Source organism: Gopherus flavomarginatus, chromosome 7 (assembly GCF_025201925.1).
Source record: "Gopherus flavomarginatus isolate rGopFla2 chromosome 7, rGopFla2.mat.asm, whole genome shotgun sequence".
Classification (NCBI taxonomy): domain Eukaryota; kingdom Metazoa; phylum Chordata; order Testudines; family Testudinidae; genus Gopherus; species Gopherus flavomarginatus.
In genome coordinates this window covers 113075516-113102025 of record NC_066623.1, presented here as the reverse complement: position 1 = coordinate 113102025, position 26510 = coordinate 113075516, and the positions used below count along the sequence as shown (strand labels likewise).

General features: G+C 54.2%; 1 protein-coding gene across 5 annotated transcripts in view; it reads right to left on the bottom strand.

Moving 5' to 3' along the window:
* CCDC17 (coiled-coil domain containing 17) overlaps positions 1–22869 on the bottom strand; it is a 39377-nt gene extending 16508 nt beyond the window's left edge. For all 5 annotated transcript variants that reach the window (XM_050961100.1, XM_050961102.1, XM_050961104.1 and 2 more), the window contains exons 1-19: positions 22646–22869; positions 18679–18831; positions 17682–17744; positions 16793–16922; positions 16205–16361; positions 15179–15301; positions 14150–14283; positions 13714–13845; positions 12054–12271; positions 11056–11138; positions 10277–10492; positions 9342–9564; positions 8888–8998; positions 8151–8308; positions 4155–4347; positions 3524–3616; positions 1897–2083; positions 1687–1793; positions 408–548 (exon numbers count right to left, since the gene is read on the bottom strand). In XM_050961100.1, coding sequence (XP_050817057.1) covers positions 408–548; positions 1687–1793; positions 1897–2083; positions 3524–3616; positions 4155–4347; positions 8151–8308; positions 8888–8998; positions 9342–9564; positions 10277–10492; positions 11056–11138; positions 12054–12271; positions 13714–13845; positions 14150–14283; positions 15179–15301; positions 16205–16361; positions 16793–16922; positions 17682–17744; positions 18679–18831; positions 22646–22846 — 2823 coding nt within the window. In that variant the 5' untranslated portion in view covers positions 22847–22869. The remainder of the gene's footprint in view (positions 1–407; positions 549–1686; positions 1794–1896; positions 2084–3523; positions 3617–4154; positions 4348–8150; positions 8309–8887; positions 8999–9341; positions 9565–10276; positions 10493–11055; positions 11139–12053; positions 12272–13713; positions 13846–14149; positions 14284–15178; positions 15302–16204; positions 16362–16792; positions 16923–17681; positions 17745–18678; positions 18832–22645) is intronic.
* Between the last annotated feature and the right edge of the window lie 3641 nt (positions 22870–26510).

The window sequence follows — 26510 nt, the reverse complement described above, 5'->3', positions numbered from 1 at the left end:
TTTCCAGTGCGTCTGCCTACCCCCGCTACGTGCCGGGGTGCGGGGGGTTGCTGGATCGGGGCTGAAAGCACCTCTCACTCAGAGACAAAGCCTTGGAAAAAGGGAAAGCCCAAGTCCGGAGGCGTATCAGAAGCCAGTGGGCTGAAGGCTGCTGGTTGGCTGCCACGTGCTGAGCCCCCAGTGGTCTCTCCCCCGCTCAGCAGACTGGGGATGCGGCAGTGACACGCACAGAATGTGGGAGTTTCAGACCAGGTCAGGAGAGAGACGTCTAATGCCAGCAATCATGCCAAGGGCAAGACTCTGCCTGTCTCCCTGGCCTGGCTCTGCCTTTAACCCCTCTGTGGGCAGGAGACTCAGCCCTCCTGCTTTGCTTGGAGACCCCAGGGCCTGGGCACTGGGGCACTCACCCAGGGCCAGTCCCGCGGCTGGCTGAGAGGGACTGGCGACTCGGGGGGGAAAGGCTGCTCCGGCTTCTCGTCGCTGAACAGGTGCAGCCTCACGCTGGCACTGCCGTATGGCTTGAAGCTCTTGTGCTGCCGCTCCTCGGGCTGAGACGGGCACCATGCCGCACCCATGGAGACAAGGCAGGGGGGGGGACATCAGTCAGGGTGCGATGCTGGCTGTGCCCTGAGAAGTGGGGTCTGTGCTGGTGCTGAGCAAGGGGATCAGGATGTCCCTTCATCACAGGCCTGGCTGGGATGTGAACAGGAGCTCTCCAGCCAGTCTTCTGCTAGCTCCTTCCACAAACACGCCGAGCCAGATCCTGAGCCCCTGCTGTGGGACTATCCCTGGGCAAAACACCCCTCCTCTCGCCATCAGAGCCTGGCACAAACCTTCCTATGTTTGCACAGACTCAGGCCCAGCCAGTCAGACCATGAGCTTTCCCATATCCAGGTTATATGGTAACAGGCCCCCAATGAATGGGGGATAATGGAATCTTATGAGGGTCAACCAGGGCAGGAGACAGAAATCCAGGACATCATAAAGAAATAAACTTCCAGGCCATATTTCCAACACTGTTCCTGTTCTCTCAGCTCCCTGCTTAACTAACCCTCCAAAATGCGAAAAGGTGATGCTGTAACTCAAGGCATTGCAACACCTCTGTGCTGATGCCTCAGAAGAGCTGGGAGCAGCATTGCCAAGTCTGCCCTGCCGAGGCCTGCAGCCAAAAAAGACATTCCTACGTTTGTTTCCATGCAATAGCGTTTGCTCCCCAACAGCAACCAGGGAACAACCTAGAAACTTTGTTCTCCTGGCAAATTTTAACCCTGAACGGGATGGAATGGAAAACTGGAGAAATGCATTAATTAACGGCGCTTAGAACAACATAATGAGAAAAAAAAATCAGGGAATCAAGGAGGAAACATTTTTGTGCCCGGCGAAAGCCTCCGCGCACCTGCTGCGCTTTCCCACAGCAGGAACCAGCGTGGTGGTGCAGAACGTGCATTGCTCACGGAGGTCCCATAAGCATCACTTTATATATCCCTTGTAGACTGCCACTGTTCACAGAGGCCCTGCTCATGCAGTCCTTACCATGGCAAGTCAGTGGGAGTTTTGCCAGAATTAGGACAGCAGGCTCGGGCCCTCAGCCGCCTGCCTTGTTTGTCCCATTATTATCGTCCAGTGGGGTTAACCCCAGGGACATCACATAGGCTTCTGTAGGCCCAGCAGCGGGGACAGACTTACCAGGACTGAAAGCGTATGGGCAGGAGGCACAGGGCCATGATACAGGGTCAGATCATGGGGCCCCGTGTTCCAGGTCACTGCTCGTAGGCCCCCTTTTCTCACCACATCTGTAAGGACAAGATGTAAAGAAACTAACATCACCATTTCTTGCTGGGAACGGAGCCCCCAAGCCTCAGGCTGGCTGGGACACCATATGCACCAACGGCTTACCGGATCTAGCAGGCTTGGTCAGTCTGAGGACGGCCCAGGCAGCCAACCATGCATCAGTTCCCAGCAGCAGCTGCTGCCTGCCTGACCCCTGGTCCCACGGGGTGGTGGCCACCCCTCCACTAGGCCAGTGGTAAAAGCGGACAATCAGGATCATGTCCTCCTGTGGCAGCAGGTCCAGGAAAGTCATCTGGGGGAGAAAGAGATGGGCTGCGTTTACAGAAACCTCCCTTGAGCGGGCCAGGAGTCTGTGCCTGTCTAGCGTAGCTGCTTACACAGCCATGTCTGAGTGCCACAGAATCACTAATGGACTTCCCCTGACACACCCCTGTGAGGCAGAGCAGGGCGGTTCCTGCCATTGTGCAGCAGGGCTCCTGACACACAGAGAGACTAAGGGTCTGGCCTGGAGTCATGCAGGGAGTCCATGGCAGAGGCAGGATTTGAACTCAGAGCTCCTGAGTCCCAGGTCAGTGTCTTAACCACACTGCTCTGTGCCCAAGCCTCACCTAGGAGCTGGTGTTCTCCAGCCTTCCCAAAGAGGAAGTGTGTCTCCTGGGCCAGCTTCCTCACCAGCCCCTGCATGGTTCTCAGATCGCTCCCTTCTGCAGGCTACCTGGGAAGGCTCTGCCCCCCACCCGCCGCCCTGCTCGCTGAAACGTCCCAGGGGCGTGGTGGGCTCTGCATGGCCCTCACGCCTCAGACAGCAGGACCTGCCACCTTCCTGCTTGTGCCCTGCTGGGCCTAGTGGAGGGCAATTCGATGTCATGGCCCCCATGGCACAGCGACCAAATCTCCCGACGCCATGGTTCTAGCATCCCACTCAAAGCTGCCCTGGGGGGCTGTGGAGAAGGGTGTTCCACATGCCAGAGCCCACCGTGGGGGTGCCACCAGGAAGAAATGGGCTTGTGGGCAGAGGAATCAGACATCTGTCCCCCTGTTGCAAATACATCCCAACCTCCTGCAGGAACCAGACCTCGGGACCAGGTGTCGTATTTTTTGTTCGTCATTAGACCTAGTAACTCCACTGAGCATGGCTAGGTCTCTCTGCACCCTGCATCGGGGATCATGTGGTGTGCCACGGGGCATTGAGGGGAAGATTGCAAGCACCCTGGGGTTTATGGGCATGATGGAATATGCAATGGAAGAATAGGGCACAATTGCCAGTAGTCTGGCAGGGTTAGGCATTAGGGGACTGTGGGTGTACTGTGAGCAGGCCAGGGCAATGGGTCAGACAGGTGCATTGTGAGTACTAGGCCTGGGGAATTATGGGTGTATTGTGAGCAGGCTGGGGCAGCGATCAATATGTGCATGTTTCCTTTTCCTGGCTACACCCATCGGGGTGCTGTCCCGTGGAACAGGCTGCCCGTGTGCAGCTTTGATAGAACTCAGGCTCCAGACACCCCGCACACTGGGGCTGACTGCTGCTATCAGGGAAGGCAAACAGGGCTGTACCGAACTCTCCCCAGCTGCTCTTCAGCTTGAGGGGCGGGGTGTCATTTTAACTTGTGTCACTGATTGGAACAGGGCTCCCCTGCTCTCTCTCTCTGGCCAAGGACTCAGCGCAACCGTGTGAAATCCTCAGTTTGGGGATCCCGCCCTTAAGTGACACCCCAAAGTTTTGTCAAGCTACCTCCTGCTCCCCGAATATGAAGTAGCCGAGTTTAATGTTGGATCTCACAGGGGCAGTGTAGCAGGTCATCCCGGCGTTCCTGGTGCTGATCACCTGGACAGACAGACAGACAGACACACAAACCTATTAACAAGGGGAAGCCGTAAAGTCCTGAGTGATACTCCAGACTGCGGGGCAGGTTTTAGTTGCAGAGCAGCAACAGGGATCGATTAAGCAATAGCTTCCTGCAAGTGATCTGCTCCCATCTGAATGGTGGAGGGACCAGAGCAGGGATGAAATGGGGCTGGAGGTTCTGGTTCTTGTGGGGGTGGAACTGCTGTCTCCTCTATGCACTATGGTGGCAAACGGGCCACTCTCCCCTCTCAGGAAGGCCTTCAGCTAGCAAAGTGTGGGGTACCCCTGAACGGCCCCACCTGACGTGGAAATAATCCCTCTCTTCAGCACCTTCCCCTCTAGCCCCGGCTGGGGACTGGGGGGTGCCGTTGATAAATTCAGACTGACCATTCCCCAGGCACAACAGCGTCAGCTCCTGATGGGAGTCCTTCACCAGCTGCTCCAGGGCATTGGGGATCTGGCAGCTGGTGCATTCACACTGGCAGTGACCATGTTCAGATGCAGAGGTGAGCCCTACCTGCCCTGTTTTCTGGTGATAGCCGGTCAGCCTGAGGACCCCGTCTCCCAGTGGGGCGCCTTTCACCCGGTCTATGATGAATCCCAACCTCTTCCCTGCATCATCATCATTCCTGGGGTCTCTCTGCTGGGGCTGCCCCCTGCGTTCCTGGGCCTCCGTCAACTTCCCGCCCCGAAGGGCTGCTCCACCATGCCTGGAAGGGTTCGGCCTGATTACTGATTGCTGCATGCTGGGCCCTGCAGCAGCCTCACGAGGGGAGGGTTGGCTCAGCAGCGGGACCCTCCAAGAGCCTGGAGGGCACAGATGGAGCAGAGGCCTAGTGGTGAAAGGCCCCAGCACCCTTCCCTGTCTCACTTCAGGGCTGGAGAGCTCAGTGGCCACCCTTATGCTCTGGGCCACCTCCCCTGACCCAAACGGGACTGGCACAGGCCAGTGCGAGACACGCCGGCCTCACGGCCTGCAGCTGCACGACCTGGGTCCTGCGAATGCCAAACCAGGGGAAAGGGTGGCCAGCAGCCAGCCTTCTCGTTATCCCCTCCAGGGATATATTTGGGGGGCACATGGTGTCACCTGTCGAACAACAGGGGAAGGGGGCAGGCTGTGCATGGGGCTCAGCTCTGAGCAGCAGCAGCCCCACAGACCGACCATGCTACAGTATGGCCCGCTACTGTCCCCAGCTCCACAGCTCCTGCTGCGACACCCACAGCCCGGAGAAAGACGGGCGGCCAACGGGAAGAACCAGACAATCCAACAGTCTTTACCTGCAAGAGCCTTGGAGTGGTCTGTGATCCCTGAGCTTCTGGGGTCCTGCCAGGACCCACAAGTGAGAGTGGGGGAGAGGGGGAGGAAAGGGGGATGGGAAGAAGGGAGCGGCCAAGCTGGCTGCAGTATAGTGTACAGGATAAGCGGGGCCCGCAGGGGTATGTGCTGGGGTCAGTGCACCTGGTGCTGTCCTGTGCTTCCCTCCCTGAGTCAGCAGCTTGTAGGTGATGGCGGGGACATGAAAGAGAAAGCCAGGGACGTGCTGCTGGCACGGCATGGCCCATCGGGACAGTACTGACCCCTTGGCCTGCTGAGGGCCAGCGCTATGGGGCAGACTTGGAACAAGGGATACGCAGGCTGCTCTGCAGAACGCGGGGCTCATTGAATTAGCACCGGCACGTTTCTGGCATCATCACGTGGTGGCTATTTATATAGCCCCTTCCATCCCAGGCAGGACAGAAGGGTAACCGGGAGGTTCCTTACGGAGCCAGGAAAGGGCTGCCCCCGCCAATGTAGGTGGGAAGGACAGGGCAGCTAATGAGACCCAGCCCACATGCGCTTGGAAGGACAGGGCACTAGCTGCTAAACTACAAAGAAGATCTGGGAGAAGGCACGCAGCAAAGGCGGGGATGCTTGCAGTATGGGGACACTGAGATCAGGGTCAGGGACAGGGTCACCCCGAGCAGAGAGCCCAGGGAGGAGAAATTAGCAGGTCAGCGTCAGACAGAAAGAGACCTCGGAGAATCAGAGACAGCTTTTGTTAAGCAGTGACAGCCCGGGCCAAAACCACCAAAGGTGAGAAAGAGGAGCTGGACTCTCCCCAGGCTGGGATCCCAAAAACCTGGGACACCTCATTACTGGTGTTATTCACACGCCCATCAGAACATGCCTCGAGGCCCACATGGAAAATCTACGCACACAGCCAACGGGTAGGGTCTATCTTAACCTAATGTCAAAGTGACCCCCAAAATACCAAGCCCCTACCTTCAGCTCCACTGTCCCCAGGAGAAAGCCTTGGGGACTTCACCATGTGCTGGGAAGGCCCATGAACCCGAGCACTGTCAGAGCAAGCAAGGGGAACATATTCCAAAGCGTGGGTGGGGAAAGGCTCTACCCCACCAAAGGAAAATGCACGGCTGCGCAGAGCCAGGAACTTACACAGATTGATCATTAACACCAGCTGAGGATCTTGCTGCTGCTGTTTACTGCTCAGAACAGAAAAGCAGCCTGAACTTGGGATAAAAAACAGTCTGCAGAATTTGCAAGCTGGTAATGAATCTACGGCTTCTTCTTTAAGCACAGCTTTAAGCACATACTAAGCACGGCTTAGTATGCACGGTCATAGAACCACAGAAATGCAGGGCTGGAAGGGCCCCTGAGAGGACATCTAGTCCAGCCCCCTGTGCTGAGACAGGACCAAATAAACCTAGACAGGTATTTGCAAATGCAAATTACAGAACCTACCCATCATGCCATGTGCTAATCCTGTCGGAGCACAGAATCTGGGCCTGACCCACAGTCTGTACTCAAGCAAAGTTGCCAGTCGTGGGTGTTTTGCCTGCAATTGTGAGTGCTGGGTTTTAGCTTCTATCATTTACACATGAAAATGGCTGAAAAATTGGGCACCTGGATTTAAAGGCCTTTAAAGAAAAAAAATTGGTCCTTTAAAAACAAAAACTCAGTGTGACCCCAAAAGGGACATATTCAAACCATTCACGGAACACACAGTCAAAGGCCCAGAACCTGCTGCCACTGCATTCAAAGGCAAAACTCTCATTGATGTCAATGGCAGCTGGATTGAGCAGGGAATCCTAAAAAATTACACTAATTACCCTGCAAATACAGACAGACTCGTGGTACAAAGATTCTCAATGTTACAGGCGGAAGGATATGAAAAGTCCTCCCTGAAATGCTGGCTGAAATGTTTCTAACATTCCTGCCCTTTCGCCCCCTTCACCTGCACTCTGCTCCCTCCCCAGCACTTCCGCTCACATTTACAAAACCAACCCACCAGAGAGGCGTTTCCTTCTCCTGCCTCAAATGTAGAAACACCTCTCTCCTTCCACCCAAAAATTCCCGCTGCCTGAGGCCCAGGCAGGGCAACATTTAGCTCCACCCCAGGGACACCTTCTGCAGACAAACAATGCCATGGCTTTAATGTCAGATATCTGGGGCCAGGCAGTCTGGAAATGGGGGCTTGCTTCTGCTGGGAAAGGCAAGTTTCCCCTCTGAGGGACCCAGCACTAGCTGCAAGCCCTGGAAGGGCCTGAGGTATCCTGCTTTAAACCCCTAGCTTTTATATCTAGGAGAACTGTTCTAGGGGTGTTTGAGATTTACTAACTTTCATTATTCGCTCCCATCGAGCCCTGCGCACAGAGAGCTGTGGTAAAGAAGGGCACGTCTACACAGCGAAGGCGCTCAGAGATCAGGTCAACTGACCCGAGCTCATGCCGCAGGGCTAAAAATAGCAGTGTAGACATTTGGGCTCAGACTGGACCCCAAGATCCTTCCTCCTACCTGGGTTTCAGAGCCCGGGCTCCAGCCCCAGCCCAAACATCTGCACTGCTATTTTTAGCCTCATAACGCAAGCCCAAGTCAGCTGACCTGGGCTCTTGCTACCAAGGGGTCTTTTTTGCTGGGTAGACGTATTCTCTGTGGTGCCTGACTTTTTAAGTAGAGGGGTACAAGAAGAAGTCCCATTACAATTCCTAAAACAGTTTTTCTGCAACATGTGAAGCATGCACAGAACACAGAGTAGCGTGACGTGGGCCAGTACCTCCTGCCCTTTGTCCGTCTGTCTATTTGGATTATAAGCTCTTTGGCCAGGGAACTCTCTTTGGATACATCTGTGCAGAACCTGGCACAACAGGGCTCCGATTGCCTGGGGCCTGTGGACCAGACCGTAATACAAATACTCATTTCTATTACTAGAACTTGTTTGGGTTGGTCCCATAACTCACAGATGAGCTTGTCACCTACGAGTAATGCAGCCACCCCAAAGGAGCGCTGATAAAACCCTTTCACCACCCCGTAGTGCCATGTATTAATTATACAAACCCACATATGCACATTTACACACACACACGACTCTTGGGCTGTGTTTATGCGTCTTTCCATCCCCTTTTAATACTATATTTTGATCATTTCCTGACTCAGGGTTAGGGGAAGGGAAATCCCATTCCTGGAGGGCCACTCCTGGAATGGGGGGCAGGGCTGGAATAGCCCCTTTCTCACCTTTGACTAGTTTTGTGCTGGACGGGCTGAGCCTGAATAGGAGGTGGGTCAACAAAGCCAGCGTAAGAAGGAGCAGAAAGGTACAGGCTGGTGGGGGCAGGGTGGAAAGGGCGTTGGGTTGGAAGGCTGCCTGCAGGGGCCGCTGTGCGACTGGACACCTGTAATCAAGAGAAGAAAGCACATTAATTACAGACAGCAGCCAGGATGGAGGGGCCACTCCTGCTGCAGAAATAACTGTCTATTGGCGATGCCACACGGACAGGACGGGACAAAGCTTCCTGGGGGACATGATGCTGTCAGAGGAGTCACTGGGCAGGCAGGGTTGAATCTCCGAGCCCTGGATCTGAAAGCAGGAGTGGAGCAGACAGACCCTGCAGGGAGACGGAGCACCTCGCTGTACCTCAAAATAGCAGGAGGCTTTGCATAGAATCTACCCTCCGACACCTGCCTGGGAGCGAGCCCCTGAGGCACCTGTACACAGGGTCGAGTCCGTGCTGCTAGCCGAGCGCCTCTCAGAAATGGGCAGCGCGTGGGCAGAGCTGGGGAATGAAATCCAGGAGGAAGATGTGCCATTGCAGGCCGGCAACAAACCCTGTGACCAGAGCACTTCTTACACTTCAAGGATCCCAGCCTGAGGAGACGAGCCCTCCTGGGTGTGTGTTAGCTTCCTGCTCTAGGCTAAGCAGGGTGCTGGCCAGGCCAGTGCTGGCATCAAACTCACGAGGGCTCCTGCTCACCGTGGGAGGGTACTGGTACATGGTGGCGTTGCCAGGGTCGATCTCAGCCATCGACTGCATGTCGGCGTCTCTCGCATTCACCACCCGAAGGTAAAGCTCTGCCTTGCCAGCCTGCGGGAGGAGCCAGAGGTCAGGTCTCTGGAGGGCGGGTCTGGGACTGGAGAGGTATCATCACGTGGCTTTGGACAATGCAAGGCCTGGAGTAGCCAGGTTGTTCTGCTGGCTCAGACCTCCACCATTTTTTGCTGTAGCCCAGTCTTAAAAACAGGGCTACTGCTTGTTTTTTCCACACTTGCCGAGCCCAGTAAGGGCTGCAGGGATTTTGCTGAAGCTTTAAGCGAACAACTAACTGACCTCAAAGGCAACAGCGTGAGAGCCTCGCCCCAGAATGAGGAGGGAACGACCAGAGAGGGGAAAGGGCAGGTGTCCTGGATCTCAGGAAGGCCCTACACACCTGAGGGGTCCCGTTCAGCTGTTCCGTTGTGAGGCCCAGCTGCACTGGAAGCAACCGGACTGGGATCTTCCATCGCCCGCTGATCAGCTGGTGGAGCTGGTCAAAAAGGTGGATTTTGGCCCATCCCCGGGAGGCCAGGCGCTGGATCTCCTGCCCGTAGGCGTCGAAGCCCCCAGAGGCCTGCAGCTCCATCACCAGAGCGATGGAGGTTGAGGGCCGGACTCTGGAAGGCAGGGATGAGGGAAGCCGTTATGGACAGAGGAGTCACAGAAGCAGGAAGATCTTCCCTCCTCATCGCAGCCGCTTCACAGCCTCCCATCCCTGAGCTGCGCTCTCTGCATTGCCTGGTTCAGAGCATAAGCTCTCCAGGGCAGGGACTGGGGCTGCTTATTAAAGCACCACACACATTTACCATGCAAGGGGAATGGTTTCTGGGTAACGGTAATCGATAGCCTCTCGCGTGTTCACAACATCCCAAACAGCACTAATCAGTTCACTTCACACCTGTCTGGGGCTCTCAAATAGGGACTGAAATCCACCCCCCACCCCACCCCTCAGGTCAGCAAAGGCATTCTAGCAGCTCTGCCTAGGAACGCTAACCTAGCCAACCATCAGTGGGACGAAGCTCGGGCACCCTTGCTGTAGCAACGCTGCACAAAAGAACATAGGATCTGTTGTTGCAGATCAAACCACGGCCCCACTCAGTCTGGGGTGCTTTTTCCAACAGTGACCAACACCGGATGCCTCAAGGGAAGGGAAAGCAGATGACACCCAGCTGATTTTGCAGTGCTGTCCATGGAGGGAAAGTGTTCCTTGGCCAACTGTTCCCAACCACCAGTTAAAGAGACACCCGGTGTAGCAGGGCAGGAAGAAGAGGGTTAATTCATTCCATACATTCAGGAAGAAGGTGGCAGGAGTTTGCCAATGCAGCTCACCTTGGGACTGGCTGTTTAGCTGAAAGGATTGCACTGTTGCCTCTCTTCCCATCTACTACATACGGTAGAGACTGGTCCATTTGGCAGTAAGTGACAGGGAGAGGGGTTGGCTTGCCCATCTCCTGCCCATTACGGTAAAGCCCAGCCACCAGGCAAACCTGGGAGAAGGTAGGGTCCAAGCCCAGCAGGAAATCATAGAATATCACAAAGCCGGCCCTGTGAGGGAGGGAGAGGAGGTAGAGAGACAGGTGAGGAGAACCCTCTGCACTGCACGAGCATCCCTGGATGGGGAAACTGAGGCACAGAGCGGAGCAGTGACTTGGTGATAAAACCAAGTAGTCCTGATACCCAGAGCTCTGCTCTAGCTACTAGGCCACATCCGGAAGGCAGATGTTAACTGCAGTGAAAAGCTCCTGGGTATCTGGGGGAAGCTCCCCCTGCTAGTGCTGGTCATTTGCCAGCAGCAGCCTTTGAAGAGAGAGTGTTGCAATGACCCTACTACACAGAGGAAGCATTTGATGCCTGGCTTCCTCCAGAGGTGGAGAGCAGCAGCTGAAGTTTTACAACAGGGATTGTTAACAGTTATTGCTGGAGAGACATGAACCAGCTCTCTCCTGCCCTGTTGCCTTTCTCCTGCTGAAGCAGGCTGGTCAACATTTTCTCAACCCGCCCGGGCAACTTATGATGGCCAGTTCCCGATGCCTCCTACAAAGCAGAGCGGGAATTGCAGCAAAGGATTATGGGATATAGGGCTGGCTGGCCAATGACAAGACACATACGCTGGGTCATACGGAGCAGGTCCCAGGGCGTCGGGAGGGTCCAGCAAATGTCTGCTCAGATGAGTCTGAGGTCCCATTCGGTCCTGCAACAGGCAGAAATAGCATGAAGAACTTCCAGACTGGCCCCCGTGCATCACAAACAGCAGCGCAGATCAGCCATTCAGCCAGACGCCGGGCCGTGACTGCTAGAACTCACCTGCTGCCCACAGAGCCCCAGCCCTGCCAGGGGGCAAATCGGGGTCAGAGAAGGAAAAGAATCTGATCTACTGGAATCGTTCCTTCTGGTGTTCTCGTACATTTTCCAGTTTAGTTTTTAAATGCCTCTACTCATCTGCTGAACATTAGGCCCATGATTAAGTGCTGACTTGAGGCCACCGTGACAAAAGTGACACGTGGAAGTGGTCAGGGATGCGCAGGGAGCAGGCACGGTGGATGGGACAATGACACCGTCACATTTCTGGCTATGCAGATGTTAACCTGCCATGTGGAGACCTGGAGACAAGTGGCATGCTGTGCACACGTGGGGTTCGGGTGTAGCTGTCAGTGTCAGGACAGACACACACCTGGGGATCTACAGCTAACCATCCACCAGGTGCTCTGAACCTGCAGTCACACCCAGCTTCCTGCATGGGGTTCTGGATGGTGCTGCCCAGGCAGTATTTCCTGTCGTGAGCAGGACTGTAATTACAGCTACCACTAGAGGACACTCAAAGCACCATGGGAACTATTAGCACATGCCGGGTCTGGGCACTTGGGAGCCATAGAAGACCCGGTACACCAGGATGTGGCTGGGGGGTTATGTTCTTCAGGAAGCCAGAGCAGAAAACAACCTGGGAGCTGGTCTGCACACGAGCTTTCCTTCAGTCACTAACTGGAACACCACGAGGGGCCAGATCCTGGATTGTTTCAGCCCCATAAATGGCTCCCGGAGACATTAAAAGTCAGCTACCAAGGCAATAGGGGACCTTGTGGGCCCCATCCCTGGGGAAAGGACTCACCATGAAGGGGAGTTCCCGCAGGCCTGGCAGAGGCAGGGGCGGGGGAGGTGGCAGGGGCGGGGCCACCGGCGGCGGGAGCATGGGTGGTGACCTCCTCCCAGCCCGTCGTGGCTGCATCCTCTCTGCCTCACGTCTCAGCATCCCGACCTCGGCATGCAGCTGAGCCATCTCCATCGCGTGCGCCCGCTGCTGCTCCGCCAGCTCTTTGTCCAGAGTGCCTGGGGGAAGGGAGCCAGAAAGGAGAGGGGAGGCGCACTGCCTGAACACAGGGTGCCATCATGGGTCCTGGGCCACCTGGGACATGGGGAGGGAGGGAGAGGAGCAGGCAGCCCAGATGCCCCGCTCCCTGTGCTGGCTCTCCATTAATCTTCACTGGGCTCATCTCTTGGCATCCACCTTTCCTTGACGGAGGAGGCAGCAACTCTCTGGCCAGCAAATCCTTTCGCCCCTTTGTTCTCTCCACCAAAGGGCAAGGCCATGTATGAAACTGAGCGGGAGGCGAGGGGGCGCAAGGAAAGAGATCTACGAGGATGTCACTGACCCTTCATGTCCTCGTGCCCGGTGAGCAGATGTCTCAGTGAGGGGGGCAGCAGGGATAGGGAAAGATAAACACTAACAGATGTGCAGGGACACCCACCCCAGCCAAGCACCTGCCCTACTGCAGATGCCTTGCGGCTTCCCTTCACTATTGCAGTCGTGAGCTGGTGCCCTGTCATGGCATCGGGGTGATGGGCAGGAGACAGGAGAGCACAGCACATACTGCAACCAGTATCAGCTCCCTCCCCTGGTGCTGGACAGGGCCATCGGGCCAGCAGCTCCCGCGACAGGACTGCTGTTAATTAACATAGCGCTTGGCCTCCCGCCAGCAGCTGTGTGCAATAATTAGCATGGCTTATTTAATACCCCCACACACACCATGGGTCATTGGCAAGGACTGACACTCCGACCTTCAGCCCCAAAGCACAGGCCTCCACCACTAGAGCTGAGGGAGTGACACCAATAACTGGCAGCAGTAGTAGGTTCTTTCCCTCTGTGTGGCGTCCACAGAGGACACCACATGCATCTCAGGATGCATTAACAACCCCCTCTCCCAGCACGCTGTGCTATCAAAGCATCAACACAGGCACCACACAAGGAACACACCAGCACTGACCAGAACACCCTCACTCAGCCGGGTGCTGAATCCTGGGGCTCTGGCAAGGGGTGGGTTGGTGTCATGTTCACAGTGATGGCTAGCGTATTTACACATTTACCCACAGCCAGCAAGGGAGGGGGACACAGACCACACCGGGCCAAGCTGCGGCAGGTGTCAGAATGGTGCAGAGGGATGGCTGACAGCCCAGGGGAAAGGGCAGCACATTTCCAGGGCAGGACACCCTGGGATTGGTACTGTCATGGAAATGGACCCAAACTAGAAGATCCCTCTAGCTGTGCAGCCTGCTGTGGCCTCCAGATGGAGGCTGAGATGCGGAGTCGGCTGGCAGCTCTTAGCCACAATATCACGGAGGCGACAAGTGCATTCTCCCAAAGGCACCCCACACTCCACTGCGCTGTAGCCGCTGTGATGCCACCAACAGCCAGCCCCATTCGGGCTCTCACAGGGATCCCTCTACGCCACCTGCTCCGTGCTGTGGAGAGAAGCTGGACATGCCCTGCCTACCGTCATCCGCCCTCCTCTTATCCCTCTGCATCTTCAGCTTAAAGAGCTCGTCCTCCAGCCGCTGATTCTCCAGCTCCACAGCCAGCAGCTCTGCGTCCAGGCCCCGGGGGCCAGCGCCGGCAGCCTGGTGTTCTGCAATCACAGCAAGAGGAGGCGCCCAGAGTGACACACGGGAAGAGCTGTGCTGGGGGTGGTGAGAGAGCACAAGGGACTTACACCTTCCACTGCAGGCACTGGCTGGGAGGATTCAAACTCAGACCCGAGTCCTTGGCTTCATGGGGCCTGTTGCATGCTGGATAGGAGTGCGGTGGCCTCTGGGGTTAGTGCTTTGCAGCTGTTCAGGTGCACAGCGACATTAATGCTGCACCTGAGTGCACTAATCCCAGGCTCCCAGACACCTGGAACAATGCCCCCCCAAGGGGCGGAAGGGACTTACTTTTCTTCCGCTCCTTGTGTTCCTGCCTCCCAGCCGCCCTCTCCAGCGCCATGGCCTCCACCTGCAGGTCGTACATCTGCGCCAGAACGGCAGGGTCGCTCCCTCCACCCTGCAGGTAGGCCAGGTGCAGGGCTCTGAGGGGAACCAGAACGGAGTCAGGCTCCTGGCAGCCTGCATCTAAGGGAGCCTCTCTCAGCCAGGGAGGACATGCTCTGACTAACTGAGAGCAGCCCCAGCCCGAGCCCCCGGCCCAGCCCCAGCCCCGCAGTGCAAAGCTGGCAGCGTTCAGACACAAAGTGAATCACCTCCCCACAGCCGGCAGGCAGGCAGACATACAGACAGGCAGCAACAGCAGTCACTAGACAACCACCCAGCAGTGGGCAGAGACACATCAGACAGACCCCCCCCCCCCGCCCAGCAGTTAGACAGACAGAGGGAGGTGGGGACAGACAGAGAGCAGAGACAGCGCACACAGGTACACAGAGACTTATTAACCCCTTCGCTGCTGGGTTCCAGTGCCTGTCCATGAGGCCCAGAGGTATTCAGGCAGCAAACGGCCCTTGATTTCAATGCTCTGAAGGCAGTTCCATGCAGCCGTGTGCGCGTGCTGAAGGGTGGCTGTCCCCCACCCATGGTGGGGACACTGAGGCACTGTTCAGGGCAGTTCACTGTTGCTTGTCCTCACTGCAGCATTGTGTGCATGGCCATAGGGGCCCCAGAGGTCCCTCCGTCTATGTCTCCCCCCTCACAGGCAGCCAAGCTGTGCCCCACGTTGTGCACCTCCACTGCAGACCCAACACAGTCCTAGTGGAGATCTGTTAAGCTGGAGGCTCTAAGGGCCAATCTGGCCTGGCCCCCAGATGCTGGGCTAGACGGGACCTCGAAGGCCATCTCCAGCTCTCCCTCCCGAGATCCACAGCAGGAGCAGCCCCATTAACTGCACCACGGACTCCCCAGTTACAGAAGGGCTGTGTCGGCCTGGGCCCCCACTGCTTTGGTGGTGACACTGGCAGCTGGGCTTGTGCACACCTGATTTCCGAGGAGAGGGGCCCGGCAGCCAGAGGGAATGGGATGAGACTGATGGAGACCTTCCCGCCCGCCTTCTCCGTGGCCCCGGCTGCGTTGCTACGGCTGTCTGGCTCCAATCTGCTTCTGAAAACGAAACCAAAGCAGGGCAGGGAGTGAGATCTACCTGGGTTGCTGCTTCCCACCGGCACTTCCCCTCTGGCCCCATCTCCTAAATCAAACCCAGGGTGGGAGCTGCCCTGAGATAGGAAACACCGAGGAACCCAAAGGTCCCTGGGATTCTCTCTGAGTCTTTGGCAAACAGGAGAGAGAAAACCAGCATGGCCTAGAGACACCTCCCTTCCCGTCTATATCATTAGCTTTGACCTCACTTCGCACTGGACTGGAGCCATCTCCTCCGCAGCTCCCACTGCCTGGGGCAGCCCCTGTGTGTCCCTCTCCATGTATTTTCAGATCCCAGCTGGAGGGTGAGGCCCGTCCCCCTCTGCATTCAGCCTTGTGCCTGAGAGCTCCCCTCATTCACCATGGAGAGCCTCTGACTCGAGCCGGGCTCAGATCGACACCTCACACAGCAATTCAGGAGCCTCAGGGCCCAGGGAGTGTCCAGGATCAGGGCACCCACCATCAGCACCCAAGTCTGGAGTCTGGGCCCATGAGGTCCACACGCCTGCTTCCTGGAACGGAGTTCTACTTGTGACCTTCCCTTCTCCAGTACGGCTTAACTCTATGGAGCATCCTGGGGCCCCGTCAGCTCCTAGGGGGTCTGTGTGCGAGACTGTGCTCTAGGGAATCACGATGTTGAAGGCTGACAGATCACAGCATCAGCCCCACTCCCCTCCCCTCCCCTCCCCTCTCCTCCCCTCCCCGTGGTAGCAACACAAGCTCTTCCTCCCACCTAGGAGTCAGAGACACTTCCTGCCAGGCCAGGGATCAAGAGACCAAAGAGCAGGGTATGGCGGGGGGCTCCCCCGTCTCCCCAGAAGAGCCCTACTGCCCCCACACTAGGCTGGGAGGTTGCTGGGTCCTCACCTCGTGTCTGCAGCCTGCATGAGCCCAATCTGGTCTCTCAGAGCATCTAGCGCCAGCTGGTTCTTTGCCTCCTGGGCCTTCAGCTCCAGCAGCAGCTGCTCGATGTGCGCCCTGGAAGAGTTGCTGGCTGCCAGCTCCGACAGGCGCCTGCGGATTTCTGCGGGACACACAGGAATAGCCTCACCGCACAAGACTCCAGTCAGTCCAGCAGGATCCCTGCCTCTCTGCCAGGCCACATCACAAACACAGTCTGGTCTTCCTGCCTCCCACCTGATTAGATCTGGATCTCGCTCCAGCACATCCCTGGATGCTGAAGAAGGCTCTGGTTGCTGGAGACCCAGCAGGGGTGTGTGACCCTACCCAGTGAGTGTGGGGTTCTCCCATCCATTTAGCGACATCTCCCTCTTCTCTAGGATGCCCAGGCCAATGGGAACCATGCGTCAGCCCACATACAGTGTCAAGGCTGCCTGTCTGCATTCGCCTGCTTCCTGAGATGCTCCAGGCTCGCTGCCCCACTGCTACATGGGAACAAGTATGAAGGGCAGAGAATTCAGCATAGGGGCAACGTGCATGCTCCCCTCCTCCTACCCTCTCCCTGCTGTTCCAGATGCTGGTTCCTGGCCTGGATATCAGCCATCTGGTGCTCGTGCGCCTTTGCTATCTCCTGCAGCCGCTCCCTGTACCCCTGCCGGTGGGAAATCCGACGGCTGGCATCCTCCTGGAGGACAAGCAAATCCCACAGGAGCAGAAGGCACAACACCACAAAAGCCAGTTCAAGTCAACCTCCATGCAAGAGTGGAGGAGCCCATGGGGTGCTGGAAATGACCCCATTCTGGACGAGCTCAGGCAGGGAGGGGCGACAGACATGCTGTCTGCCCAGTTCACATGCAGCACAGGGTTAGGGCCCTGATTTAAACAGGAGGAGGCTGGGAGCAAGGTGTGGGGGGGTATCCCCAGCTCTGGAACCTGCTCTCCACGCTGAGACAGTAGAATCAGGGTTCAGCGCGAGACTCATCACTTCAGCTAACAAGGCGGGATGGGACACACTGGGGCAGTTCTAGCTACCTGTGGGTCTCGTTAAGTTTGCAGAGTTGCCAACTCTCATGACCTGGGATTTTCTTAAAGCCGAAAGCCTTTCCCTGCCAATAACCTCCTCTCTCTCATACCCTGGAGTGGCTTCTGCATCATCCACTGAGAGAAGGCTGTTGGGTCCACAAACCCCGGGTCTATGCTACATGTTTGTGAGCCACATCTGCTGCCCCCTCAACTTTTAACGAGGTACATATGTAACCAGTTGCTCTAGTGACAGGAAGACTTCAGGCCTCTGCAGACCTGGGCAGGATCTGAACAGTGACCAAAAGCCTTCTCTCTGTATCCCAATGTCCGAGGCGTTCCACTCTCCTCTGCACGGGTTCTAATGGCCTCCCCTTCCCTGCATATTTTCCAAGTCACAGAGTTGCCGCTTGCTTGGGTTTACCTCTGGCTTCAAGGGCTGGAGAGTAGGGACAGTGTCCTCCAGAGACATCCTCAGTTTGTGGAACTGTTAAAAGAAACAGAAGTGATCATGTCCTGACAGACATTCCCTCCTTTTGTATCAGCACAATATAAAAGCTAGGATAGGGACCCAGAGGTAGCTAGAGGCTGCTGATGCATTAAACTCCTTCAAAGGTGCTGGTGAAAGAAATAATTCAGCTAACCCTGAAGACCCTTTAAAGGTACAAAACGAGTGACTGAATCTCGCACCATACACACACACCACTGTAATCTCATGTCCCTAGAAATGTCATGGGTCTTTTGCTAGCTTTTCAAATCACCCCATGATTTTCCCGGAGCTGCAAAATACACCAGCCAAGAACCCAGGGCCACACTTATGGACACAAAGTGCAGCAATCTGCATCGAACTCAGAGGGAGGAGCAAAGGTTACAGGAGGGAAGAGTTTGGAGAAAACACCAGGCCATTAGTCTGTGTGCACATGGCTGGAATACACTTTCTGCAGTAGCAGCACCTCTGTAAATAGTGCTCTTAATAAAGAGCTAATTTAGTTTTACATGCATGGAGTCCTTTCATGATATTACCCAGCACACAGTACATGAAACACAAAGGGTCACTGCCCCATCTACCCCGTGCTGTGGCGTGCAAAGCAGCACTGGTGACTCCTGGGTTCGTGCCAGGTGGCGTGAAACTCTCCCCTCAATGCCCTGCTTTTTAACAGCCCTTGAAGTCCACAGGACTCAGATTTGCATCCCAGGAGTGTGTGGAAAGGGGCAGCAGTCTCCCTCATCAATACAGGATGCTCAGTTGCCAGAAGCATCCATATCCCATGCCCTGATTCTGTCTATGGGCCCTTGGAATGGGGATCTATGGGATGCCTGGAGGAACCGTGGTTGGGAACAGTGGAGGGTGAGGACCCAATGTAGAGAAGCAGGGAGCTCCAAATTCCAGCCCAACCGTCACCAGTGCTTGCACTCAGTACCTCCTCAGTCAGCTTCCTCAAGGCCCGGCTGTCTGAGGGGCTCGCTTTACGCTCAGAGCCTCCAAGAAGATTCCTCTCGCGGTCGCTCAGGAAGTCCCGTGGCTGCTGTCCCAGATGGACTCTCCTCACCTGCGGGTCGCTCAGCTGCCACCGCTGGAGCAAAAAGCAAACGAGCACAGCACATGTGAGCGACAAACGCACGGGCCCATTAACGTGTGTGTGTGGGGGGGGGGGGGCGGGTGGCTACATTGCCTGGAGCAGCAGGTCTCAGACTGAGACCTGGGAAACCCTGCATTGGGTCTACCATGTCCAGGATTTGGATCTGGGCAGCTGTAATGGATTCTTACTGACACTGTACTTTAAACCAGGGCTTCTCACCCTTTTTCTTTCTAAAATGCTATAAAAATGCTATAAAATGCTCCAAATGCTATAAAAACTCCACAGTCTATCTGTGCCACAACAGTTTATCTGCATATGCAAGCCGGGGCTGGCGTTAGGGGGTACAAGCAGGGCATTTGCCCAGGGCCCCATGCCACAGGGGTCCCCACAAAGTTAAGTGCCTCAGGCTTCAGCTTCAGCCCCTGCTTAGTGGCCCCCCTGAAAGCTGCTCGCAGACACATAGGGGGCCCCATACTCCTGGTTGAGAACTGCTGCTTTAAACCATTCCTCACGTCACCTGGCTGCAGCCCCTATACCAGGGGTGAGGGCCTGGCCCCCTGCAGTCAACGAGGAGTTTTGCCACAGATGTCAATAGGGCCAGGATTTCAGGGAAGGGATACGGGCACCGCGGTCTGAGAACCACTGCCTTTGGAAATCTCTGGCTTCATATCCATGTGCTCAGCTGCATGTTAGGATGATCCCTGTTCTCACCTAAAGGGGCTGTTGCTTTAGCCCAGAGCTGGGGCAACATACTATCTTTGATTACCTGCCACACCCCTCAGCCAGGCCTCCTCCCAAAAATGCAACACACCAGGTGAATCTCCCTCTGAAATAGCTATATGCCCCCAGGAGACCCTTCAGGACTAGGGACGGGCTGAATCTCCAAGTGACAGCCACACGTCCTCCTGCGCTAGGATACACTGTTAGCCACGGGAAGTGGAAGCTGTATGGAGAAAGCCCTGGCAATGGGAGTTGGCGGCAGGGATGAGGTGCTGGGAAGCCTGTGAAATGGGTTCAGCTTCTCATAAGAGCAGCATAGAGCCCAGTATAGCATCTTCCACGCCCCCTTTGAACGTTCATCAATTCTCAATGCCCCACAGTGAGGTGGGCAACTACCATTATCTCTGCCTCACAAGTGGAGAAACTGAGGCATGGAGCGGGTAAGTGAGTCATCCAAGTCCACAGAGTCAGTCAGTGTCAGAGCCAGGATTAGAATTTAAGAAGCATCCAATTCCCGTAGAGATAGACACCAGTATAAAAACCAAGTGAGACAGACACATCTATAGGAGCTCACGGCTCCCAGGTCAACACTCAGACCACTAGACCCAGCTGCTTCTCTACCAGCACCTCTCAGCCTGTGGGGCTGTAACCAGCAATTATCTGGGGAATGGATGTGGTAATTCTACAGCTTAAGTTCTTTTATCGTGCCTACCCAGCAAGGTACCTGAACACCCATTTGTTTTAAGATCAGTGAGAAACATCTTTTGCAGACAATCTAAGAGCTGTGACGAGCTCTGAATCTTGGTGCTGTCTGCCCAGCATCAATGTTATAGAGCCCATGGGGTACCTGCTGCAGTGAGAACAGGGTCTGGAGAGGAGTGTTGAATTTTGGCAGCATGTACTATTTGGCCATCACTAGCCACTCCAGAGGTGGCTGCATTTTCCACAGAGCTATAGAGCACGTCAGGGTGGACAGCCCTGTAGAAATATAAGCTATGACAATGGAATCAGAAGGGGGATTTGAATCCGGATCCCTTCTGGAGTCTGTCCTGCTTATTTGCACTCCGCCCGCGGAATTCAAATGCAGGAGGCTTTGGGGCATGGACTGGGAGGGGGCAGGGCTGGCTTACCCACTTGTTTGCTTACATGCCACCATCTCCTAGCAACTCAGCAGACAAGCCTGGTGCAACAATAGGTTTCCTCTGGGGAGCGAACGGCTCTTTCCAAGGCTGGTTCGTGCCAGGGTTCACACCCACTGCCAAGTGCTGAGCTGAGGAGAGTGCGGGTCTAGCAGAGCAGCTTCTCTCTCTTCCCAATGGCTGAGTGCAACACAGGGTCTCTACGGGCTGCCTGCTGGTGAACGCACTGTCCCCTCAGCAGGGGAGGGAACACACATGGAGGGGATGGGAGGAAACCCTCTCCCAGAGGTCTCAAGCCCATTGTGCTAGGGGCTGTATATACACACAGTGAGGCAGGCCTTGATTACATTAAGAACATAAGAAAGGCCCTACTGGGTCAGACCAAAGGTCCATCTAGCCCAGTATCCTGTCTTGCAACAGTGGCCAGTGCCAGGTGCCCCAGAGGGAATGAACAGAACAGGGAATCACCAAGTGATCCATCCCCTGTCGCTCATTCCCAGCTTCTGGCAAACAGAGGTTAAGGACACCATCCCTGCCCATCCTGGCTAACAGCCATTGATGGACCTATCCTCCATGAACTTATCTAGTCCTGTTATAGTCTTGGCCTTCACAACATCCTCTGGCAAAGAGTTCCACAGGTTGACTGTGCACTGGATGAAGAAATACTTCCTTTTGTTTGTTTTAAACCTGCTGCCTATTAATTTCATTTGGTGACCCCCAGTTCTTGTGTTATGGGAAGGAGTAAATAACACTTCCTTATTTACTTTCTCTACACCAGTCATGATTTTATAGACCTCAATCATATCCCCCCTTAGTCATCTCTTTTCCAAGCTGAAAAGTCCCAGTCTTATTAATCTCTCCTCATATGGAAGCTACTCCATACTCCTAATCCTTTTTGTTGCCCTTTTATGAATCTTTTCCAATTCCAATAGATCTCTTTTGAGATGGTGCGACTAGATCTGCACACAGTATTCAAGGTGTGGGTGTACTCGGGATTCTGATAGAGGCAACATGATGTTTTCTGCCTTATCATCCCTTTCATAATGATTCCCAACAGTCCATTCGCTTTTTTGACTGCCGCTGCACATTGAGTGGAGGTTTTCAGAGAACTATCCACAATGACTCCAAGATCTCTTTCTTGAGTGGCAGCACCTAATTGAGACCCCATCATTTTGTAGATATAGTTGGGATTCTAAACAGATGAGAGAAACCAATGCTCCAGAACTGTTAGAACTAAATCAAGATGAAAAATTGTGCCCTTTTTTGGTTCATGATGATTTATTGCCGGGGTTTGTTCCCTAATGTATGAAGGTCCCACCCCCACCCAGAGGAGTGTGCTTTTTCCTGCTTGCTTTGTACAGTAGAATTTCAGGTCTCTTCTGCCCTGGAAAACTCTATGGCTGACTGGATAGCTACTGGGTTTATGACAGCACAAGTTCTGAGAAAGGAGAACCTGACAGAGGGCGAGTGGGTTTTAGCCAGATGGTTTCAAGTTCTTTGGTTTTGTTAACTCCTCTTGAACTCAAAAATCTAGGGGACAAAAGTCTCTTTGCTACGGATTCAGCACCTCCTGTCTTTCGGGTTAGGGCTGAGAGAGTTCCCAGTGCAGTAAGCGAAGTCTATGATGAAGAAGCCCAGCCCAGCTGGGTGCACCATGCTGAGACAGGAATTTGGGAAACTTCCCTCTTTTCATGCTTCGGGCCTGCTCCAAAGACGTTTCCCATGCTGCATGCTGGGAAGAAAACCTCCCTACGCTCCCTCTAAGGCACTTCTTTGCCATATTTCTGGGGTCTAGCTACCAGTGGGGAGGCAATGAGCAGCATTGCTGGCAGGACAATCCAGTGTTCCCACACCAGGCAGCATCCAGAGAGTCTGCCCTAGCAGTGGCTGCCTGGTTAGCTGCTCATCCCTGTAGACCAGCCCTTGATACAGGAAAGGGCTTTGATTACCGTGTGGTCTGGAGTCTCTGTGTTCCTGGGCATCTTCTTCCCCTGAAGGCCCTGCTGCTCCCGGTGTCTGTCATTGAGAGCAGAGGGGTCGCCTGCTGTCTGACGGCCAATGCAGAACTTCTCCACATGCTTGTCCAGCAGATGCTTGGAACGGAAGCCCATGTCGCAACTTGGGCAGCGGAAAATCCTCAGGGTCATCATGCTGTATGGGAACAGGGGCCCCAAAGTGCTGCTTCGAATACCTAACCCAGGAGCAGAGACTGATAAACAGATGATGAGCATTCAGGTGGCTGTTTCCATCCTCAAGGTAACTTGCTAACCCTCCCCAACATGAGGCAGCTCAGCATCATCATAATTTCCCAACCAGCTCTAATTATTATCCCCATTTTACTGATGGGGAAATAGAGGCACAGAGAAACCAAGGGACCACAACAGGAGTTGGTGTTAGCGCTGGGATTAGAGCTTGGCTCCTAGCCCCAAACTCAGTCCACTAGACCTCCCTGCCTGAGACAGGAGTGCACCAGGCTGGAAAGAGAGTCCCTAAGGAGACAGACACACACCAGGACAAAACAGAAATAACATTACTATGGACACTCCCTGCTTTGCGGGTCGCGGAGAGACCAAGCTTCCTTCTTCCCAGTTAGAGGCTGCAGCCATGTCCTTGCCCGGGATGCTCCAGCAACTGGACCAAATGAACTTTTGTAGGGCTTCAGGTTTCCTAGATGTCTAATGAACCTGCTCTCCTGCTGCCCCATTCCCTGAGGGTGGGGGAGGAATGGGATGACTACCCCCAACCCCTTATTTTTTGGTCCTGCCTGCATCAGGCTGGGAGTGAGGAGGCCAGCCCATTCTTGCCCTGGCATGGGGGCACAGCTGCCTGTCAATGCCATCTACCAAGCCTCCAAGTTATTCATAGAATATCAGGGCTGGAAGGGACCTCAGGAGGTATCTAGTCCAACCCCTTGCTCAAAGCAGGACCAATCCCCAAATCACCCCCTCAAGGACTGAACTCACAACTCTGCATTTAGCAGGCCAACGCTCAAACCCAAGTTCAGGGGCAGAGAATCATCGCGCCACATGGTTCCACTGCGATTGCGATTCAAGGACTGACCTGTTCTGCAGCCGAGTTGGTTTTAATGGTCCCATGTGGGAACTGCTGAGCTCTGGCTTCAGGGCTGAGAGCTGCAGTTGCTAGACTGGTAACCGAGGGTGGTGCCAGCCCAGGTGTGTGAAGGGGGAAGGGACAGGAGCTGAGAAGCCAGGTCTGTTAGCAACGGGAGGATTACCATGGCTGTGGCCTGTTTGTTTGGCCAGGCGGCCATTGGTAACAGGGTCACTGGCAGAGCAAGAGGTTCCTAGCACTGAAGGGAGATGAGCTGGTTCGACAGTCAGAGCAACACCGGAGAGAGGGATAGGAACACATGGAGCAACAAGCCCCACTAAAATATCTTTTAAGGACTCTTTATGGGGGAAATTGCCATCCAAGGGACTCTCCCTTAAAGAGCTGACAGCCTGGCACGAGCCGGGGTGCGAGGATGATGTCCACTGCTTTCCAGACACCCTGAAATGAGAAAAACGTCTCTGCTCATTGTGTAGAAGGGCTGCCCAGCCAGGTGCACAGACAGCGCAGCCTTTGGGGATCCCAAAACAAAAGTACAGAAGTTTAATAAAACCTTTGCTGAGCCTAAGGGGCCACCTTAGGAGGCACATGAGGACACAGTGCGGTTCCTCTGAATGCAAGCAGCTCACGAAGGTGAGTGATCCGGCCGTGCCATTTTCTGCCAAGGCCTGGATGTAACCGAACCAGATTCCCGAGAAGAGGACACCACACCCCCACTGAAACAAGCATCACAGGAATATTTTTGCAGAGCACCCATTGCTGGAACGGTTCCAAACAACACATTCTGTTACGCCCAGGCCACCTTGCTGCCTCCAGTGCAGTCCATATTGAATTTCCCATTACTTAGTGCAACTTTGCAAAAATGGTCATGAAAATTTACCAGCCCTCATGTTTTTAGTGATGAAAACTTTGTACTTACCCATCCACACAAATGACCTGCCCTTGCTCAGGAGGAGAACAACATTTTGTAAAGCTGGCGTAGTGCAAAAGATGCATCTGGAACAAAATCCCTCACTATCCATGTCTCATTTCTTCAGACCTCAGCTTCAAGTCCTGCATCACAAATGGCATTGGATGTGATTAGTATCTAGTGAGAAGTGCTGTTCTCCAGCAGTCAGACGTCTAGACTTTGTGTAAAGGAGAGGGAGTGCAGTAACCATCTCTGAACCATGGCACTTGCTGATATACCGAGTTAGTGGGGAGATGTGATGAGTGGGAGAGGATAGGCTTCCCTTCCTTGTTTTAATGGGTATAGACTCGATCATTAGACATTTATAAATGATGCAACCGAGACACCTCTTTATCCCATCAGGCCTTTAACCTCCGCTGTAGCCCTGAGGCTGTTGGTTCTGCGTACTTCATTAGGGGAACTAAGAAGCAATTTTTATTTAGAAGTTCCCAATGCCTTCATGTGGGTAGCTGCTGGCCCCTTGTTCTGCAGTTGCCTACAGCAATGCACAAACACACACTGAACTGGTTTTCAAAGCAAAGGAGGAAAAATAGGACGATTAACTCAGTTAAAGGGTCACTTCAGCAGTTGACCTCCAGGGAGATAGAAGTACAGTGAAGAACATACAGTAACAAAAAAATTATCTGCTGGCAATGAGAAATCACCAAGGTAAAACCTTCTTCATGTAGCTGACATGGCCTCAGATTCCTTTACATGTTGGTGAACGTATGAGAGTTCAACAGGAATCCAACCCTCCCTTTACAAATCCCCTCAATGTCTCTGGCAGGCTGAGCTCCCCTGTAGATGTCCAATGTCATTCTTCATTGCCCTCTGCTAGATTTAACAGCTCTTTGCAAAAGTTTGAGGGTCTGAAGATGACACTCTAAACACGGGAAAGCCTGCAAGAGCCTGGCCCTGCTGTCCCCCTTCTGTCCCCCTAGAAGTTAAAATTACAGCTATTCATAACAAAATCCAGTCACTGCCCTGCAATGCCTCAGCTACTCTTTAGCAGGCTACAGAAGTCTGTATAACTGAAATCAGTACCAAGAGCTCTACAGAACTGTGAGCCTTTGACTCAGCTAATCAGTAGAAGGGGGCTTGTTGAGCCTGACAAACTACCATTTAGGGTCAACTCACTCATCCCTCCGGAATGCTCAGTGCAACCCATCTTACTTACTTCAGACTAAGTTCTAAGGAGATACCATCTTTAGGTTTTGTGTATGGCACACAAACAGCCCAAATCTTTCCTTGGAACAACACAGTAATTCATCTAAGAAGCCAGTGCCACTGTTGAGAAACCCAACATCCTCTTCCAGTGGCTGGAATTCTTACTACACTGCTATCCTTGTACCCTGTTGTATTCTGTACCTATCTCTGGCTAATGGGTTCCTGATCAGCCTAGAGCAGGGGACAGTAACCTTTCAGAAGTGCTGTGCCAAGTCTTCATTTATTCATTTAAGGTTTCAAGTGCCACTAATACATATTAATGTTTTTAGAAGGTCTCTTTCTATAAGTCTATAATATATAACTAAACTATTGTTGTATGTAAAGTAAATAAGGTTTTAAAAATATTTAAGAAACTTCATTTAAAATTAAATTAAAATGCAGAACCCTCGGACCGGTGGCCAGGACCTGGGCAGTGTGAGTGCCACTAAAAATCAGCTCGTGGGCTGCCTTTGGCATAGTGGAAAGAGCTGTTTGCCATAGGTTGCCTACCTCTGGTCTAGAGTCTGCACTCTGGCTGCTGGGAATCATGGCAAAGCAGCTTTTCCCACTGAAGTCCCGCCCACCCTTCA